This window comes from Arvicola amphibius, chromosome 8 (assembly GCF_903992535.2).
Source record: "Arvicola amphibius chromosome 8, mArvAmp1.2, whole genome shotgun sequence".
NCBI lineage: Eukaryota > Metazoa > Chordata > Mammalia > Rodentia > Cricetidae > Arvicola > Arvicola amphibius.
In genome coordinates, this window is record NC_052054.1 from 104,156,842 (window position 1) to 104,178,478 (window position 21,637).

Sequence of the window (21,637 nt, forward strand, 5' to 3'; positions counted from 1 at the left end):
CTGTTTCTAGCATGTAGCTGAAGTCAGAAGCTTAAAAGATACCAGCCTTCCTCTTTTCAGAAACAGTCCTCCATGAGAGCCTTACCTCTTACCCCGAGAACCTAACAGTCTCCCGTGGGCTCTGTGTCTGACCTGCTGCTCTCCACTTTCCAGCTGTTTCACGTGTTTCTGCATCCAAGAGAACCAGCACAAGTGGAAAGAAGTTTTACAGTGGAAAACAGCAACCTGTGGGTCACACAGGTAGACCAGGGACACAGAGTAACACATTAGAACTGTACCATGCAGTTACTGACTAGGGAGGTGACAGGCAGTGTCTGCACAGGACAGGATTGGGAAATGCTCTGCTAAATATAGCTCCTGGCTCAGGAAGGTGGCCCAGAAAAGGGACGGCGCCCAGGGCAATTCCTGTCACTTCCTGTTACTCACATCCTGCTGTTCTGCTGTAGCTCTGGCCCCTGGGTACCCATGCTTGTTCCCTAACTGGAAGCACCCCAGACAGACAATTCACAGCAGCTGAGATGTGTGCAGATCTTGGAACACAGAAACAGACACCACCACAACCACCACCATCCCCTAGCTGGATAGAAAGAGCTCAGGACAGGTTCAGGCCTCCACAGGGTCCCACGGGTTACCACCATCCAGTCCATGGCCATGACAGGAAACCTTGGCAGGATGGCTGCTACATGCTTCCTCCAGTTCCCCAATAGAACTGGGAGCAAGAAACACTGAAAGGGGGAGATGGACATGGCTCCCACCCCTAATCAAGAAACTATCTGCAAGGCCAGGCGGTGGTGGCGCACGCCTTTAATCCCAGCACTCGGGAGGTAGAGATAGGCAGATCTCTGAGAGTTGGAGACCAGCCTGGTCTACAAGAGCTAGTTCCAGGAAGGCTCTAAAGCTGCAGAGAAACCCTGTCTCGAAAAACCATAAATAAATAAATAAATAAATAAATAAATAAATAAATAAATAAATAAATAAATAGAAACTATCTGCAGAAAAACCAAAATAATAAATAAATAAAAAATAAAAAAAGAAACTAACTGCAGTTGACACCCACTTAACAGGAAAAATTAATTTTCTCCAATAGAGTCTCACTGGGTATATTAACCACACTTATGGGCAGGTCACATGCACGGAGGTAGCTGGCCAGCACATAATGAACCCAATGGTATTTTATGGACTTTTTGTCTCATATTACTTTGTTTGGATTTTTTTTGTCTTACTTGTATAATATGGGTTTCTGCTTCTGTGTTTTTATGGGTTGTGAGTGTAGGTGTTTCTTTTGTCTTTTCTTTTTTATTCTGATTTTTTTGGTTTTGGGTTTTGTTTTGTTGTTATTTGCCTGTTTGCTTTCTAAAGAGAAGGAAAGAAAGGACATCCTGGAAGAACCGGGGAAGAAGAAACCATGACCAGAATATAGTGTGTGAAAAAAAAATTCAATTAAAAAGAAAGGAAAGAAGATAGGAAGGAAGGAAGGAAGGAAGGAAGGAAGGAAGGAAGGAAGGAAGGAAGGGAGAGCTGGGTGCAAGGAAGGGCTGCGTCACAACTGGCAGGTGTCTCCAAAGCAAAGCCATTTGCCCATTCTACCCTTCCAGTCCAGGAAGCCCAAGCATGGAGCAAACAGCATAAGATCTGTCAAAAAGTTTTTTGTTAAACAAAAAGTAAATCAAAAATAGAAAGTTCTACCTAAAAACTAAAAATGACAAACATTTGGTTATCTTTTTCATATCTGCTGCTGCTTCATTAAGTTCAATTGCGTTCAGATATGGGAAACTTTAGCCAAGTTGACCCTGGGTGAGTGAGTGGGATGTGCCTCCAGGAGGAAGAAAAGCACCTACAAAAGGTACCTCTGGTTCAGGAGATGAAGCCTAGTAGAACATCTCCTGCAGCAATCTTGTGACAGCTAAACAACATGCAGAAGTCAAAACACAAACAGTTTCTATCCAGGAGGCACAAAAACTAATATATATGTCTAAACAAGAGAGGTTATAAAGCATTCCTTTATGGGTGTACACAGCTGACTATAAGAGGTGATGACAAGCACATTGGTAGCACAGAAAGACCCTCTTGGTGCAATAGTATAAAAAGCAAAACAAGTATATTACTGACAGTTTTCATAAACCTAAATTCTCATGATCTTTTCTTACAGGGCATGACATGAAAATTATTGATTTGTATCAAGACTTCTCAATCTTGACATTACTATAGCTTGAGCCAAATAATTCTTTTTAACAGGTCTGTTCCCACAAAGCTGTAATAGTTGGGTGTAGTGGTGCACACCTGTAAACCCAGCACTCCAAAGGCAGAAAGGCCAGCTTGGTCTATATATACTGACCTCCAGGCCAGCCAAAGCTACATAGTATAAAGTTGAAACTGTGTTTCCAAAGCAAAATGAAACAATATGAAACAAAAACAACAGCAATAACAAAAACAAAAATCTGTTGGAGTTGAGGGGCTGTGTAACAAGCATCCTGTACTCCACCCTCCACAAAGATGCTTCAGAACCCATGTTTGAAGTCCGCGTAATACTGCTAATTTCTAGATTCTCAGCTATAATACTTACATAAGAGGATAAAATGGAAACACTCCATGGTCTTTTGTTAGGACACGCTGTGTTCTTAAAACCTCTCTCATTGTACACAAATATACAGTGCATATCATCAGAAGTCTGGAGCAGCCACTCAGACACTACACAACTGTAATCAAGGAAATGACAGCAATCCTTTGTTAATATATATTTTTTAACCTATAAGGAAAAGATATCTCAGTAAGTTTAGGTCTTTACCTCTTTGTTTGTTTCTGTTTTTTGAGACAGAGTTTCTTCTGTATGTTGCCCTGGCTGTGCTGGAACTCACTCTGTAGACCAGGCTGACACACAGAGATCTGCCTGTCTCTGTCTCCCTAGTGATGGGATTAAAGGCGTGCATCACCACTGTCTGGCTAGGTCTTTACTTCTTATAAAAGCTTAATAGATAGAAGTCACTATGGGCAAGTTCTAGAAACAACGGCAAAGACAAAAGAAGCAGTTCCAAGCAGAGCTTGCAGATTTACTGTGGGGAGGGCGTTATCAATATTGAAAACCTTGCTAGAGAACGCTGGGACAGTAGAAAAGCCAGTACTCTTGCTGTGGGCTATAAACAATGGTGGGGGAGGGAGAATGAAAAGGCTTTGGCCTTAGTTCTGACAGCTACCAACGCAAATTTATCCACTTTTCTCTGCTAATATTTATTAGATGGAACTCTATATATGCTCAAGTATACCACCAACACCAGTACAATTAAATGGGGAGCCCTTAGGCAACCACCATAGCCCAAAGTCTGTGTGCAGTCCTCTGACCACTGGAAGTGGACCTGACTGAGCAGTGACACTCCCCAGAGGAGAGAAGAGCAGTAGCTGACCTTTACTTATAAATCAGTGTTTGAGCTATTTATAAGTTCAACACTTGCAAGGGTTAAGTAAACCACCCCAGCAGCATGAGATGCAAACAGAAATCAAAAGGCTGTACAGGATCCACAGGAAACTTATAAAGGGGCATATTCATAGCATATACATCTAACAACTAAGACAGCAACCTTTACATTATGTTTACTTTATGACAATGAAAAGGCTTGGATGACAGATTCAATGATATGCCCATCAAAATCCCAGCAAAATTCTTCAAAGACCTCAAAAGAACAGTACCCAACTTCATATGAAAAAGCAAAAAACCCAGGATAACCAAAACAATCCTGTACAATAAAAGAATTTCTGGAGGCATCACAACCCCTGACTTCAAACTCTACTACAGAGCTATAGTACTGAAAACAGCCTGGTACTGGCATAAGAACAGACAGGAGGACCAATGGAATCAAATAGAAGACCTGGATATCAATCCACACATCTTCGAACACCTGATCTTTGATAAAGAAGCAAAAAATATCAAATGGGGAAAAAAAGCATATATCAACATGTAGAAGAATGAAAATAGACCCATATCTATCACCATGCACAAAACTCAAGTCCAAATGGATCAAAGACCTCAACATAAAGCCAGCCACACTGAACCTTATAGAAGAGAAAGTGGGAAGTACACTTGAATGCTTTGGCACAGGGAACCAATTCCTAAATATAACCCCAACAGCACAAACACTGAGAGAAACGATTAATATATGGGACCTCCTGAAACTGAAAAGCTTCTGTAAAGCAAAAAACACAGTCAACAAGACAAAAAGATAGCCTATAGAATAGGAAAAGATCTTCACTAACCCCACATCAGACAGAGGTCTGATCTCCAAAATATACAAAGAACTCAAGAAATTGGACACCAAAAGACCACATAATCCAATAAAAAAAAAAATGGAGTACAGACCTAAACAGAGAATTCTCAACAGAGGAATCTAAAATGGCTGAAAGACACTTAAGGAAATGTTCCACATCCTTAGTCATCAGAGAAATGCACACCTGTAAGAATGGCCAAGATCAAAAACACTGATGACAACTTATGCTGGAGAGATTGTGGAGAAAAGGGAACACTTCTGCATTGCTGGTGGGAATGCAAGCTGGTACAACCCCTTTGGATGTCAGTGTGGTGATTTCTCAGAAAATTAGGAAACAACCTTCCTCAAGACCCAGTAATACCACTTTTGGGTATATATCCAAAGAATGCTCAATCGTGCCACAAGGACATGTGCTCAACTATGTTCATAGCACCATTGTTTGTCATAGTCAGTCCTGGGAACAACCTAAATGCCCCTCCACCAAAGAATGGATAAGGAAAATGTGGTACATTTACACAATGGAGTACTACACAGCAGAAAAAAATAACGACATCTTGAATTTTGCAGGAAAATGGATGAAGCTAGAAAACATTATTTTGAGTGAGGTAACCCAGACGCAAAAAGACAATTATCACATGTACTTACTCTCATAGGTGGTTTTTAAACATAAAGCTTTCCTTCCTTCCACCCCCTTCTACCTTCTCCCATGATTCCCAAACTCCCAATTTACTCAGCAGATCTTGTCTTTTTCTACTTTCCATGTAGATTAGAGAAATATTTACTATCTTGACTATGACAAGTTTCAATATGTGTGTCCCTGAGCAGATAGATGTACATGAAAATTTACATACCTTAAATGTATGATACATTTCTGTATCAATTAAGCTATAAAAAATCTTTTACTCTCAGCATGTGCTGGCACACTGAAGCATTCATCAAAGAACATTACCAACCTTTCTGATGATCAGTGTGACCATACAGTTTATCATCCAAGCTAGGAAGTGTATGCAAATCAAAGTGGAATCTAAAAATAAGTAATGGTGCTATGGCAGCTACAGCCAGTTATGTGAATTGGCATTGCCCTGGCAAATCAGTAAGCCAGTTATGGGTACAACAAACAATCAAACTAGTTTTGGTATGATTAGATTTTTCCTGAATAGAGCAGGCCCTAAAGTTCACTCTTTAGAAGGCAGTACAAGGCTGGCAGCAAATTGTACCCATGCTCTTGCTTGACACCTGAGAAATAAGCCAGCAGGGCTGGGTGCAAGGAACACACCAAGGCCCCACTTCCAAGTTCAATGTCATTTCAGCCTTTCTGTTTGTTTGTTTGCCTGAAGTCAAAGAAGGTACAGGGCCACCTCCCCACTCCCCTACCCCTCACCCCCCTCCTAATTATCTTCCAAATGTTGGAGTATCCCGATCCTCCCTTACTAACCTTTGCGGCCATGAACAATGAGCCCATAGAAAAAGCTGTGCCAACTCTCTAAAGCAAAGTCCAGCAGGGCGGGAGTGGGCTGGACCTAGCCCTGGGTGCAGCCCTGCACAGGACACTTTTTACAGCAGGCTGTGTAGAGGACACCCTCACATCTCTCTGGGAGCTAGCACCAACAGCTCCTAGAGTTCTGTCTGAACACAGGACTCACAGACTTCGAGTTTTCTTCAGATGGGAGGGAAGACACACTGAGTCAGTTAACAGGGCTGAGAATTGTATTAATTTGGTAACAAGCTATTTCAAGAAAATAAATCAATCACACCACTGCTCTCTGAAATATTAGGCACTCTGGGACAGATAGGATTTTTTCCACATAATTTTCTAAATAATGACACCATATTTCTAAGGTCAAAAACAATACAGACACAGGACTTGGCTCTATTACACCATAGGCACATTTATAAAAAAAAAAAAAAAAGGCACTTGGCAAAACAACCAGTTGTTAATTTCATAGACACTCTTAGAAAGAATACTATCCAAGGCCTTTCTACCTGTCATTTAGCAAAAATTCCTTCATAAAACCATTAAGAGTTTTGACTAGAACCAAATGGCAGTTATTAAACTGTCTGCTTTTATTTTCTCTGCCATTTGTAAAAAAAAGGCAAGTGAATATTAACAATAAACACACATTTTCATACACACGCACATGCAACAACAGTCTGCTAAACAGTTTAGATTTTGTCCATGGCAATCCTTCTGATAACCTAAGCACACAGCACACCCAGACTCCAATCCACCCCACATCCACAATGCACTCTCTGCTCACCAAACCACTGGCTGCCAAATAGACCTGTGTCTTCTCTCTGTTTAGAGTGACTATGAGAACTGGCCTAAGCCTAGCTTTTGAACCAGCTTTGGCCCAGGCATGGGTACTGCCTCCAACAAAGCCACACATTTGGTAAACACATGGTCACCAACCTGGCACAAGGCCTGGCCTTCTTCCTGCTTCTAGATCTGGAGAACACAGAATGAATTCTAAAGCACAGAATATGTTGGGTAAAAGTTCCTCTGCATGGTTCTCACAATCAAGCCACTGCTCAAGGTGGGCTCTAAACCACTGCCCCACCCTGTGCCAAGAGTTGGCAACACTGTGCTGGGCAGGACCGTATCAACATAAAAATGCAGGTACCTGAGAAGGTGTCTGAGAGGACCTGGTATCTCAGTTGAGGTATGATGGCATGTGAGGCCATGGTTAGGCATGCTGGAGCCTGAGCTGAGCACAAAGAAGGACCCACTCCCAGAGGAGAAGCAAGGCTCCTGACTGTAGGGCAACAAGATGACTACAAGATGACTCCCAGGACCCTCAAATGCAGTTCTGTCTACCTCAGGCCCAAGCCAACAGCCACAGGAACCAGGAATTCTTTCCTATGGGGGAAATCTGCCAAGTTTTTTTCCCTTCTCTGAGCCAAAGTGATTGATTAGGGGTTTTGTTCAGGAAATAAGAGAAATCTAAAGAAACTGAGAAAGCAAAACGATGTTGAAATCTGGATAAAGGTCACAGTTCCTCACAATGGAACAGCCTGATCACCCAGAGGCTGACATCTGCTGTGAAGAGATGAGAAATTCAGGGCCACCAGGGAGTCACCACTTACCCACAACCCTAAAGGCAAAACACACACAGAACTACTGAACAATTCTTCCATTATAAAGCTCCTTTATCACTCAGTTAGCAATTAAACAAAGGTATCACCTATATATACAGTCCAGACTGATCTCAAATTTATAATCATAATGCCTCAGCCTCCAGGTGCAAGCTTACTTATCTCTTATTAAGCATATTCTTTTTGCTCCTGCCATCCCTGTGCAGATCAGATTCCAGATTCTTTAGGCTTTGTGCTTTGTTTGTGAATGTATGCATATGTGTATGAGGTGCATGCATCTGTGTACATCGTGTACATGAGTAGAGACTAGAAAAGGGTCTGTGGTATATCCTTGACTATTACTCTTCTTTGTTCCTTTGAGGCCAGGTTTCTCTCTGAACCTGTGGTTCATGTTTTCTCAGCTAGGCTGTATGCTAGCAAACCTCAGAGAGCCTCATCTTCCTCAGAGCTGGGGTGACTTGTACCAGTGACTGTCAGCTTCAGACTGAAGCTACATCTACTGCTGGTTCCTCTTGTTGAAATTCCTAGTTTCTGGATGGCACAACTACTGGTTTGACTGGCTTTCCAGCAGACTACCACTATGGGACAATTCAAACTCTGATCATATAAGCTAGTTGTACAGAGTCCTCTATATGACCCATACTTCATCAGCTCTGTTCCTTGGGAGAACCCTGACATTCATAAAACTCCTAAGGAGAGAAAACTGCTTTCCCGACATCCACTCTGATCATAGGTGTTACTGTTAGCTCTATCTATAAAGTCTGCCTCATTTGAAATCTTTTGGAATTCCAATAAGTCAGACTAAGTGCTTAGTGTCAGCATGTTAAATCCCATAACTTTTCTGCTTAGCAGGGCTCAGTCATGGTAGAAATGAAAGGCAGCAAATGTATAGAGTATGCTTTGTACCAATCCAACACCCAACACCATGAAAGGATCCTAGTATTGCTCCCATCACACAGATAAGAAAACCTAGAAAGATAAAGATTCTTGCCCTAGGACACAGAGCTAACAAGGAAGATTTTCTTAAATGGGACATTGTGACACATGCCTATAATCTCAGCACTCAAGAGACTGAGGTTGGGAGATCACAAGCTCCAAGCTAGCCTGGGCTACATAGTGAGGCCATGCTTCAAAAACCAAATAAACAAGGAAGATTTCATAAAACTTAGGGATCCTGTTTGGTCCTTCCACCATATTTTCTAGGGAAAAAAAAGTCTTGAGCCCAAGTCTGAGAACTCACTCCCTTGTGTGTACAGTGGAGTTACTCTGACCTGGTTATTTCAGAAAAATTATCACAAGGATATTAATACCCACCAGGTCTCTACCACAACAGCTGCACAATGTGTCCTTATGACCAAGTGCTGGCTCATGGTGGAGTGGAGGTAGCAACCAAAAGTACCAAGCCAAATTCTGAAGATATCACATAAGAGTTTTACCATGGCTCCCTTTAGAAGTCTGGTGACACAGGGGGAAGCTGTCTCTACTCGACCTGCAAGATGGGTAGTGGGAAGAATGACCTGGGTCAACAAAAAGAAGCTGCACATCTGAGCAGAGAAGGCAGAAAGACAGAGAGAGCTACTCTGCAGGGGAAGCCACATTAACCGCCACATATGTTCCTTCCTTAATGTGAGACACCTTTCTAACAGTAACTAAATGACTAGCCAGACCCCCTCAGTTCTAGTGCTAGGAGGAGTTAACTTGCCAACTGTAACATCTGACATGGTAAAAGACTTACCACTACAGACAGCACATGTTACAGAAGCTCGTGACAGGGAGACATTTATCACAAGCTGGTAAATAAAGCAGAATACAGAATTACACTTGTTACATCATTACTTGTGTTACATCATACAGCAAACATCATAAAGCAAAACAATGTTTCTCTTGGAAAAACTAAAGGGGGGAATAAAGCTGTGAGCCATAGCAATTTGACATATCCCTTTATTTTAAACTTGTTTTAAAATCATTACTCTGATCTAAACACTTTAAGAAAAATGAATAACTAACTAACCCATCCATGGAGCCTAGTACCTAAGAGGCACAACTGTGGTTTTCAGAACGAATAAATGCTTCCAGGCTCTTCTTCCCTAACTGAAGTGCTTTGAAAGAAATATGTCCCCCATAGTCTCATAGGAAGTGGCACTATTAGGGAGTGTGGCCTTGTTGGAGTAGGTATGGCTTTGTAGAAGGAGATGTGTCAATAGGAGGTGGGCTTTGAGTTCTCAAATGCTCAAGCCAGATCTAGTGTGACATTCACTTCCTGCTGCCTGCCAATCTGAATGTAATACTCTCAGCTCCTTCTCCAGCACCATGTTGGCCAGCATGCTATCATGCTTCCCACCATGATGATAATGGATTAAATCACTGAACTGTAAGCCATTCCACAATTAAATGCTTTCTTTATAAGAGTTGCTGTGGTTATGTTGTCTCTTCACAGCAATAAAACCCTAAAGACACTCACTGACTCTTCCCACATCTCTCTCCCTGCAAAGGACCCACATCCAGCACACACACACACACACACACACACACACACACACACACACACAGTGCCTGGTTATATGTGGGCTTTTTCCTAGCCTGCTTACTATAACTGGTTATTTCATATCTCATGTGAGACATCTTCTAGAAAGTGGGAACATTCATTCACCAAATACTCCCTTCAGGTTTCCAATACAGATCTTGCTACAATATAAGACTGTTGGAGGAATAAAAAGTAAAATCAAAATTTTCAAAAATTTACATGCTTTCCAATTTATTTGTTTTAGAAATCTGGTAACCAGTATAAGCCTTCCTTGCTGTCAAATGAGTACCACATTCCCCATGAATAATCAAGTTTTTGAATTTGCTTCTGTGCACAGACATACACAAAGAACCAGGGCTGTCCCTGGTTGCCTCGAAACTGCCTACCTAAACATGAGGACCCTAAATCTACCAGAAAGGATCCAAGAAAGAAGCAGCCCCACATCCTCATGCCCAAGCTGGATGAAGGAACAGCAAGACCTCTAAGTAGCTTCATGCACTCAGAGACAGTCAGCCCAGAGATAAGGTGCTAGGACCTTAAGCCTCAAACTTGAGACATCCTAAAACAGTGTCACCAAGGATACTGATTACTAAGTGATGATTCAACCTCACATGAGTGGAATAAAGTATCCTCAAGAGAGGTCCTAAACCTGGCTATACACCCAAATCCTAGGCATCCTTGAAATATCATCATTTGTAAGTTAACTTTAGAGTCCCTAGAGGTAGTACCAGCAACTCTGGAGTCCCAAAGAATGCTCCAGCACAGCTTGGTACTACTCTGAAGGAGCAGAGGACAGCTTCCTAAGCACAGCACAGGCAGTCAAGAGTTCACATGGGTAGCTTCACATGATCTCCAAGCGAAGGACAGGGTCTCCAGGATACAGGGAGGCCCCTCCAGACATAAGACCAGCAGGTAACTGTGCATCTAGCACTTTCTAAAAGCAGTGGCTGGAGCAAGATCATGCTAAGACATGTTAGAGCAAGCAAAGATGGTAGACAGGAGAACAGATCCTCCAGTTACATCAAGAATTAAGGAGCCACTCAAAGATTTATAGCACTCCTTAAACTGAGCCGAGCACAGTTCTTTCCAAAGATTTTCTATTTCAGAGGCATTCCAGTAAAACTTGTCTTTCCTCTTTAAGGTTCAACCCAACTAATATTGCTTCTATGACCTAAGGGGTCAAATGATATGGCTATATATATAGCCTTGGGTCTGGTAAAATTGAGAACAATCTACAGCAATTGTGTTCAGTTAGATGTTACTCAGCAAATATAAAAACTGTGATATTTTAGAAATGTAATAATACCAAACTAGAAGAAGCTCCAGTTATGAGCCAAATGATATAATAAATTAATTTACTGTTCTTGCTTCCCCACTGACTACTCAGTGAGTACCTATCATCCTGATACTAACACCAACCACTTTACCAAGCCCTCATTGTACTCATTAATTTGGGGCTTAAGGCAACCCCAAAGACTTCATTCCTTAGATGAAGAACCTGATGCTCAAAGTCACATGACTCACTCAATATCTTCAGCTAGTAAGGTTGAGACAGGACTTCTTCCGGCTTTCAGAGTCTAAACTTTAAGCACTATGTTTTATTGTTTCAAACTAACAAAATCTCTTTGTTGCCTCAGTAAGGGAAGAAGAGAGGCTGGAAAGATGGCTCAGTGGTTAAGAACATTTGCTGCTCTTGCAGAGGGCCCAAGTTCTGTTACCAGCACCCACAACCATCTGTGATTCTAGTTCCAGGGGAGCCAAAGCCCTCTTCTGGCCACCATGGGAAATAGGCACCCACATGGTACACATATAAACACTCATAAATATAAATAAATGAATAATCTTTTGTAAAAAAAAAAAAGAGCGGGGAAAGTAAAGCGGGGAGAAAGAGAAGAAGAAAAAAGAAAAGGAGAGAAACATAGCCTGCTATCCAGGTCCTTTATCTGGTGAAGAAAACAGTCAAAGGTAGATTCTTAGGTTCCTCTGGGGACTTACTCTGGTTTTATTCTCCCAATTCTCCACAAGGATGTAAGTTTAATAAAAAAAAGAACTCCTCTCCCTGCTTGCTGAACTTTGGCCCTCAAATATGTGGCCCAGGGAAGCTCTGAAAAATCACCTGTTGAATCAATGACCAAGCAAAGGTTCCAAAGAACAAAACAAAGTCTATGACCAAGCAGATAGACACAAAGTCACAAGAGGACTTGAGCAACAATACTCCTAAGTTACAATAAATTAATTAACAGCATTGCCGTTCAAATTTCTCATATTTACAATGAGTAAACTTAAGTAACATGCATATAAATACAATGGAATGATAAGACATGGGGAAAATTAAAACAGTGACAAATACTAACTCATAAGTAAGATCCAAAAAGATCAAGAAGTTGGTCAGAGCTGGTATGTTATTCATGGAAATCCACGAAATGACCAATGCATGAAGACACCATTGAATTAATCCTCAGCACCCACATCAGGCAGCTCACAACCACCTGGATCTCCAATTCTAGGGAGAATCTAATGCCTCTGGCCTCTTTCAGCGCCTGCACACATATGCACATAATTAAAAAATAAAATAATTTTAAAAAGCTAGAGAGGTAGCTCAGAAGTTAGGAACATGTGCTATTCTTTCACAGGACCTGTGCTCCCATATCAGGTACTTTCACTCCAGTTCCAGGGAATCTGGATACTCTCTTCTAGCCTCTGTGACTACTACATGCACACACAATGCATAAGCTCACATAGGCACACAAATATACATATAAATCTTTAAAAAGTAACATTTTTAAAAAAGAAAAAAAAAGGTGCAATGTCAAATGCCTGCAGTCCCAGCACTCATGAGGCTAAAGCTGGAGCATGAACCTAAGGCCAGCGTAGGCTGCATAGTAAGTCCCAGGCCAAACTGGGACAAAAAGGCCCTATTAAAAACTCTAAAAAAGGACTGGAAACATGGTTCAGCACTTAAGAGAATTTGTTGCTTTTTTCAGAGGACCCAGATTTTATTTCTAGAACATACATGGCAACTCACAACTACCTGTAATTCCAGTTTCAAGAGATTTATTACTCACCAGGCATAGACATGGTGCACAAACACATGCAGACTCTCTCTCTCTCTCTCCTCTCTCTCTCTCTCTCTCTCTCTCTCTCTCTCTCTCTCACACACACACACACACACAAAATAAAAAAAAACTTTTAAAAAAACTATAAAAAGGGTTTGAGGTGGGTAGTGGTTCACGCCTACAAGTAGATCTCTGAGTTCAAGGCCAAGGCCAGCCTGGTCTACAGAGTGAATTCCGGAGACAGCCAGGACTGTTACACAGAAAAACCCTGTCTCAAAAAAAAAAAAAAAAAAAAAAAAGGTGGGAGGGGGAATGGGAGGTTGGGATATAGTTCAGTGAGTAAACTATCATGCACAAAGCCCATGGCTCAATTCCTAGTACATCAGAAAATAAAATTAAAAAGTAAATAAATGAGGCCAGCAGTGCTGGCTCACATCTTTAACACTAGTACTTAGAAGGCAGAGGCAGGCTGATTTCTATGAATTCCAGGACAGCCTGGTCTACAAGAGCAAATTCCAGAACAGCCAAAGCTACACAGAGAAATCTTGTCTCTAAAAAACAAACAAACAAGTAAATAAATCACATATGGTACATGCCTCTAATGTACCAACACCTAAAAGAATAATCATAGAAATTAGGAGACAAATACTGTGTATATGAGCTAGCTTAGTCATAAAAATATACACTTTTAAAGGTGCCAGCGGGCAGTGACGGCTCACGCTTTTAATCCTAGCACTCAGGAGGCAGAGGCAGACGGATCTCTGGTCTACAGAGGGAGTTCCATGGGAAGAAAGGCAAGAGACTCACAACTAGTCTTGCCTTCTTTTTTCTTTTCATACACACACACACACACACACACACACACACGAGACAGGTTTCTCTGTGTAGTCCTGGCTGTCCTGGAACTAGCTCTGTATACCAGGCTGGCCTCGAACTCACTGAGATCCACTTGCCTCTGCTGCCTGAGTGCTAGGTGGTCTTGGCTTCTTATAAAATCCAGGTTAGCGTGGGCTGTAGAAAATTTCTCAAGAAAGCAAAGCAAACAAAACACAAATCCAAGAACAGTTCACCTACATGGTTTAAATGCCTTTCCCCAATCAGTGAGTAAACAACAAAATTAATGGAGAAGTACAAATACTCTAAGGACAATGGAAATGAAGAGAGTCATGAGGAAAGCCCAGCAAATTAAACACAAGGTAAAGCCTGCAGCAAATACACCAACACAAAATACAATGGGTCCAACAGCAGAATCAACAATTCATCCACACGCCTAAAATAATCCCAAACCAACACCTAAAAGAATAATCATAGAAATTAGGAGACAAATACTGTGTATATGAGCTAGCTTAGTCATAAAAATATACACTTTTAAAGGTGCCAGCGGGCAGTGACGGCTCACGCTTTTAATCCTAGCACTCAGGAGGCAGAGGCAGACGGATCTCTGGTCTACAGAGGGAGTTAGTTCCAGGGCAGTTGAGCTACACAGAGAAATTCTGTTAAAAAAAAAAAAATCCAATGCCACCAGTAGAAGTAATCCCTGATCCTGCTAAAGTCAGCCTGTGACTTTATAAAGAAAGTGCTATATAAATAATGTGCATATCTAGATCAACTGTGAGAGAAGAGAGTCAAAAGTTTTCAAAAGAAAAAAAAATCAGTCTGATGTTAAGAAGATGCAAAAAAAAAAAAAAAAAGCCTGAACCAAGATGACACCAGAGTGAGCCTTTGAGATCTTAGAAGAAAAAAAAAAGTACTACATAATTATTACAAATTTGGAAGAGAACGGGTTCAAATACAAAAAAACTATATCAAAATATTAATATTCTACTGGGCGGTGGTGGCACACGCCTTTAATCCCAGCACTTGCGAGTCAGAGACAGGTGACTCTCTCTGTGAGTTTGAGGCCAGCCTGGTCTACAGAGCAAATTCCAAGACAGGCTCCAAAGCTACAAACAAACCCTGCCTCAGGAGGGAAAAAAATAATATTCTATGTTGTAAGCTGGGTGAATTATGGTCGATTTTCAATTGTCTTAGCATAAGTTTTTCTGGCTTTCTCAAATTATCAGAAAAATAAACCAGATGTGGTGGTATACCCCTTTATATACCTTTAATTTAATCCCAGCACTTTGGAAGGAGACAGGCAGATCTCTAAGTTGAAGGCCAGTTTGGTCTACACAGCTGGTTCCAAAAAATCAAATAAATACACAAATAAATAAATAAGTCTCTGTAAAAAAAAAAATGTTAATATATAAGCAGCAACACTTTAAAAACATTTCATTTAGACCTTGCTTTTTGCTTACATTACCAAATTCTGTTATTCTCCAGTCACAGCCACAGTCTTTAGCATGAAATTCAACATTTACCAGAAATCGCTTCAATCAGGAAGGATATGAGAAAGTCTGAACTACTTCATGCCACGTTCCAATGAGAAAGAAAAGCAATCTTGGAAAAGGGTGTGTCTTAGAATCTTACCGTGAAACTGTTGTTGACATTTTTGGTGCTGGATTCTGCCACGCTGGCATCAGTCAGGTCTACCTCATCAAATATGATCGACTGGAGAGATACAAACAGAGGGTCTCAGGTAAGCCAGGGCAGACATATTCCAAGCACTGGTGGTGCTATCCACCACTCTCCCTACCCATCCCTACAAGCCCAGGTTCCTTGAAAACTCAATATTTGATCAATCAACCATGTGAAACTCATGCAACCACCTGCCTACCTGCCTCTCCCAAAGAGCATGGATCACAAGTAGTTTGTGACTTTCAATCCACAGAGTTCATCAATGGGTACATTACAACAGCAATGCTGACATTTCTCTCTATACTTGTTTTTGGAGCAAACAAAACCAGAGCTTCCTTTTTAAATCTGAGACAGTCAGTCAGGGTTCAGAGTCAGAGGATCTCTCTGGCTTGGATTTCTCCAGCGAGCACATTTAGGAGAAAAGTTCCAACTAAAACAAAAACTGTAAGAAGAGACAGGTCCTAATAAGAGGAACCCAGCCATAAGGAAATCAGGGAATAGAGCACAGGAATTTAGTACGAGAGAGGCCCAGTCAGATCTAGGGATGCTCTGAGTTCCCATCCTCTCTCCACTAAGGTCCAAGCCACAGCCCCCTCCTCCTGTTTACCTTACAGCTCCCTCTGTTCTAAGATGTCTCTATCTGGAACCCCTAGAGAAAAGATTAACAACTACGAAAATCTTCCCCACCCCCACCAATAGGACTGAAATAACCCTTTCTGTGGTCAGAACCCTTTCTAAACATGTTGCCTTGTTCCATTTCTAATTTCAGCAAACTAACTCTCCAGGGATGCTTTGCAAAATGACTCCAGATTTTTCTTAATGCCCAAATATCAGAACTGCCACCAATGCTGAGACAAAAGCACAGGTGTTAGGACTACCAGCCTGCACACTGGGATTTGAAATCCGACAGTACATTCACTGGACCAGAGCAGTAGCATCCCAGTTGCTCCTCTGACAACATCTGCCTGCCTAGGAGTCCAGCTTTGAGTCTTAACATAGCCAGGAACTTACCACCCAGGGCCAGCTGCTGGGAAGCTTTGAGATAAAGACCTGCATATTTCTGCTCACACACTAAGATGCCCAATGACCTGAGGAACTCTTAGCTCGTAATAAAAGATCCATGAGCCTGTGGTACCCTTCTTTCTCAAAGGGAACTAACTGTAATAAAGTTAGTTCTGTGACCATTTTTCCATTGTTAAGGGACATGAACAAAAATAATTTTTACAAGAAATAAAGCATGCATAGTGACAAATAAAACCTGACACCTAGTATTATAAGCCAGATAAAAATAGGACTGTAGTTCAGTGGTAGAATCTGCCTAGCACATCCAAGGCCCTGGGTTCAATTCCAACATGATCAAAACAAGCAAAAGAACAAACAATAAACAAAAAAAAAAAACAAAAAAACCCAGCTAGAAATAACTGATTTGCAAGAATTCATCCTATGCACAAGTGTTCAGTCTCTAAATAATGGCTTCTGAGTTTGATCCTCTCACAGTGCCTTACCTTTGCAGTTTTAGCATAGTACAGTGTTCGTCCTCGAAGCTTAAAGTACCTCCTTTTGGATCGTTGGAATGAGTTGTTCTGTTTGGTCAGCATGCCCTCTTTAAGGATGGTCTGAAAGCATAGAAGCAAACTGTGAGCTTGCATTTCTGAGGTGCCCATTGCCCTGAAACACTCTGTCATGACTGAGAAGCAAAGTGTGCCTCTAAAGGGCTAGGCAGCCTACCAGAACAGTTTTCATTCTCTCCCAGACCTTGACCTCTATGCAGGCTAAGCTCTGTGCTGCAAGGCGGGGATAGAGCATACCAGTTCTCTAAGGGACCACAGAATACCTGTGTTAGAGACCCGAAATGTGTCCTGGCTATGCCCAGCAGATTAGCAAAAGGGAAACTGAGGTTCAAAGAACTCCAGGAAGTAGCAGCTGGGGACAACTGGGACACAGAACCAGCAAATTCTCCAGCTTCAGCATTTGGTATTTTTCAGCTATTCTTGGCCCTGCCTTTGTGTTCTCTGGCCTCCTGCCATTTCTCAGAATCCTGTTGCCAAAACTGTCCACGTCCATTGCTCTGGGTTTCAGTGTGGCTCCAGGCCCGTGTTCTGCTCAGTCCTCTGCATGGTTCTGAGGTCAGTATAAGCATCTGACACTTATCTCCCCCACCTCCCCATGATACTGATAAGCCCATTACATTACAGAAAATATTCCTTTCTCCCCAGAGAACTTCCCCTGCTCAGTTAACAGCAAGTTAGAACTGTCCTCCTTCATTTGTCCCATGTACTTGGCTCCTAGTGGACACTGAGCCCTACATACCACTTGGAACTCAAATGCTCAAGGAACGGCCAGATGCCCTGAACCACTAAGTCACTAATACAGTCAATACTAATAAACAGGCTGGGTAGAGCTCAGTATAGAATGTTTGTCTAGCATGCTCAAGGCCCTGAGTTGGATCCCCAGCACTGCAAAGAAAAGATAATAAAACCAAATAGTATCCTGGAGAACAAGAACCCAACTCTGCATTCAGAATTTTCTTTACACTACAGCAAACAGCTGAGCAACCCCATGCAGGTTTGTCTATTAAGCAATTTTTTAAAATAGTGTATGTATGAAGCACTTAGATATTTGAGAATACTTAAAACTTCCTAAAATAAAACCAAAGTGAACAAAACGCAGAAACCTCAGGTCATTTAAATGTGCCAAAATACAAAGACAGCACATTTGTGTAACTAGGCCTCCAGCTCTGTTTATCATAGGGGAGGTAGAGGGACAATTAAACCAAACCCCAGTTCCCTCACCCCTTAAACACACAAAGTCAAGTTCAGGGCCCATCACCCAGAGTCACACAGGCCATTACATGGTGCCTGAGATTTCCTCTTCTCCTGACACAAGTCATCTTCCTGAGGCACATTCTGGTCTTGGGGGATGCATGCGCCCATATTTTTACCCACAGGCTCACCGGAATGGACTCTGCTCTGGTACCTACCTGGTATTATATCTGCTATCCCGAGACCAAACCAGGGGAAAAACTGTTGATGAGCACAGTTCCTCATGCTGTAGTGTCTACTACCTTCACCTCTTACTTCTGAAGGTGTAACTCACCCATCTCCCAGGCAGTTAAAGAGTACCATGGGAAACACAACATGATGGAACAATCCAAAAAGGAACACATATAGCTAGTCACTCACATGCAGGCCCTGTACTATGACAGAGAATATCAAAGGGGCCTAAGATCTGCAGCATGGAAGAGCTGTAATCAACTTTGATTCTGAGCACCCTTTACAGACCCACGTTCACATGGATGACATGATTGTCAGATACATTTGCACATAACACCACCAGCCCATGGATGTCTAGAGCACAAAGAGAGAACCTTTTCTGTGAACCTTAAAGGGCTCCCTTGTAGCGATACCTCCTCACCCCATTCAGTCTCCTTACCTTTGAAGGAGAAGAAATTGCTTCCATTTCTTTCCTAAGTGTAAATTTTAAAATAAAAATAAGGCAGCAAAACCAATATGCTGAACACAAAAAAGGTTTCAAATTATCTTTAAAGGACAGATTAGAGGGTTTTTTTTCAAATGTGCTGCTAGTATCTCATACAAAAGAGGAAAAGCAAAATTAAAGCACAATCCCTGCCACAACCCATATACACAGACAAACACGCACAGACACACAAACATCTTTCAGAAAGTAGACCACAGTCTGCAAGCTTGGGTTGCCCAAAGAGACCTGCTGTTCTATTTATAGGACAAGCATGCTCAGATGGAGACCCTCGTGGGTTCCAGCGGAAAAAGACAGAGAAAGATAAAAACTGGTGTTTCTTTGAAGCTTTCTCAGAAACTACATTTTGTCTCCTGATTCATGCTCCTGAGTACTACAGATAGGCTACAGGATATTTTTAAACACTCAGTCTAAAACAATTAACTTTTAAATGTGGTTAAAAAAACTGCACCCTGAAATTGTGTGCTGAGTTTTGCAATGGAAGGCTGCAAGAGGCACTGAAGGAAATGCTGCTGGTCTGGCAGACCCTCCCCACCACAGAGCCAGTAAGAGTCAGGGACAGCCACAGAAAGGGTTCTGGCACATGTGAGGATATATTCTCTTTCCTGCTTCCTTTCTTCAAACACAGACACAGAGCAGACAATAGCTCAGATAGCAGCTCAGACCATACAGCAAAGAGATATAAAATGGGGTATAAAGATACAGGGCACAGTAATGTGAACAGTGTCCCTCTGCAGACAGCAGACATCTGAGGAGGTCAAGTACATAGTCATGAGATACCCACAGCTACTCCTTAATGTATAGACAGAGCCCAATAAGAGTAGGAAAATGGGTAGCTCAGACCACTGCTTGACCATTGTACATAGGTCACATGGCCCCACATCAGGGAGTAGATTCAGAAGCCCGATTTAAAAATACGAGACAGAGCTAGAGAGATGGCTCAGAACTTAAGAGCAGTGCTGTTTTTGCAGAGGACCAGAGTTCAGTTCCCAGTCCCCACATCAGGCAGCTCACAACTACTTGGGAGATCTGATGCCTCTAGCCTCCACAGCGACCTCACTCACATGCACATATCTACATACATACATACACACACACAAATATATACATAATTAAATATAAAAAATTGAATATGAATCAGGCAGGGGAAGAAAAGAAGAGATGCGGGTATCTGGAGAGAATGTCCAGTCAGCAAATCATTTGCAGCACAATATAAGAACCCAAGTTCAATCTACAGAGCCCATGAAAATAAAACTATATTTTTTTGTAAACACATTTGTAATCAAAACACTGGATCAAGTGACACGACATAGGTCAGTGAAAAAAATGGCTTGAGATGAAGTCTATTTCATGTGTTGTGGTTTGGACCTTGGGGACACCAGCATTCAGTACTAGTTAGAGAGGACAGTAACCTTTATTTGACAGAAATGCACCTAGTTGCTTATTTATTTCGGGGCCTCGGTGTGGCTGCTGCAGCACTAGACACTGTATCTCTGTCAGAAATGGGGGAATGTTGAAGCTACTTGTGCCAGAGACAATCGAGCCATCTTCCTTCCCAACTCTTTATCTTTGGCCAGAACTGAGGAAGTGGTAGTGAGCATTGTGGTGATGACCCTTGCAGCATCACTGGGCCACTGAGATCTTGGCAGTGCCAGGAGAGAATGTGCTTGGCTGTGCTGGTGGGTATTTGCTGTGAACTTCAGATGAAGGACAGGCTGTTGAACAGATCGTGAGGATTTAGATATTACCTTTTTTTGGTTCTTTGCTGATTCCGTCCTTCCTCACATTAGTGAAGACAAGAATGGGGCATCTCCCCTGTTCTTAGTACAAACTTTTATGGTATAGGGGGTTTGAGATATGGTCACTTTTAATATTGGTGCTGTTGGAGAGAAACCAGGGCACTGGCAATTAAAATTGGTTCTCTTTGGTAAGAAAATAAATCTATGGACACTTTCCCAAAATTAGTATTTTAGAGGTCTTCGGGGGGGGGGGGGGGGTCTGTGTAGTGTTCCTTTTATCACACTGACAGTTCCAGATGTGGGTCCTGCTCTGTGGAGCTGGAAAATCTCCAAGATGGTAGGTACCCAGATGTGCTTTAGTTTATACTCTCTTGCCATGAGACACTCAGTGTAGAGAATTGTGTGTCCCAAGCTGTTGGTGTGGGAAGTCCTTCTGTCTATGTGTTGCTTTTAATGAATAATAAAAAAAAAACAAAAAACTGTCTTGCCTGTGACAGGGCAAAATAACAGAGCTAAGCGAGGAAAACTAAAGTGAATGCTGAGAGAAAGGAGGCAGGGTCAGAGAGAGAAGCCATGGAGCCACCGGAGACAGATGCTGGCAACTTTACCCTGTAAGCCAAAGCCACATGGCAATATACAGATTAATAGAAATGGGTCTTATAAGAGGGGCTGGAGAGATGGCTCAGTGGTTAAGAGCATTGCCTGCTCTTCCAAAGGTCCTGAGTTCAATTCCTGGCAACCACATGGTGGCTCACAACCATCTGTAATGAGGTCTGGTGCCCTCTTCTGGCCTGCAGACATACATACAGACAGAATATTGTATACATAATAAATAAATAAATATTTAAAAAATTAATATAAGAGTTAGCCAATAAGAAGTTAGAGCTAGCCGGGCAGTGGTGGCGCACGCCTTTAATCCCAGCACTCGGGAGGCAGAGGCAGGCGGATCTCTGAGTT

At 42.0% G+C, this 21,637-nt stretch overlaps 1 protein-coding gene across 10 annotated transcripts in view; it reads right to left on the reverse strand.

Annotated features, from left to right (window-relative positions):
- Positions 1 to 21,637, reverse strand: part of Dgkd (diacylglycerol kinase delta) — an 88,340-nt gene that overhangs the window by 40,864 nt on the left and 25,839 nt on the right. The window contains exons 1-3 of one of the 10 annotated variants that reach the window (XM_038338512.2): positions 17,175 to 17,283; positions 16,952 to 17,062; positions 15,399 to 15,479 (exon numbers count right to left, since the gene is read on the reverse strand). In XM_038338512.2, coding sequence (XP_038194440.1) covers positions 15,399 to 15,479; positions 16,952 to 17,062; positions 17,175 to 17,252 — 270 coding nt within the window. In that variant the 5' untranslated portion in view covers positions 17,253 to 17,283. The other 9 variants (XM_038338516.2, XM_038338510.1, XM_038338515.1 and 6 more) reach the window with 9 other exon arrangements.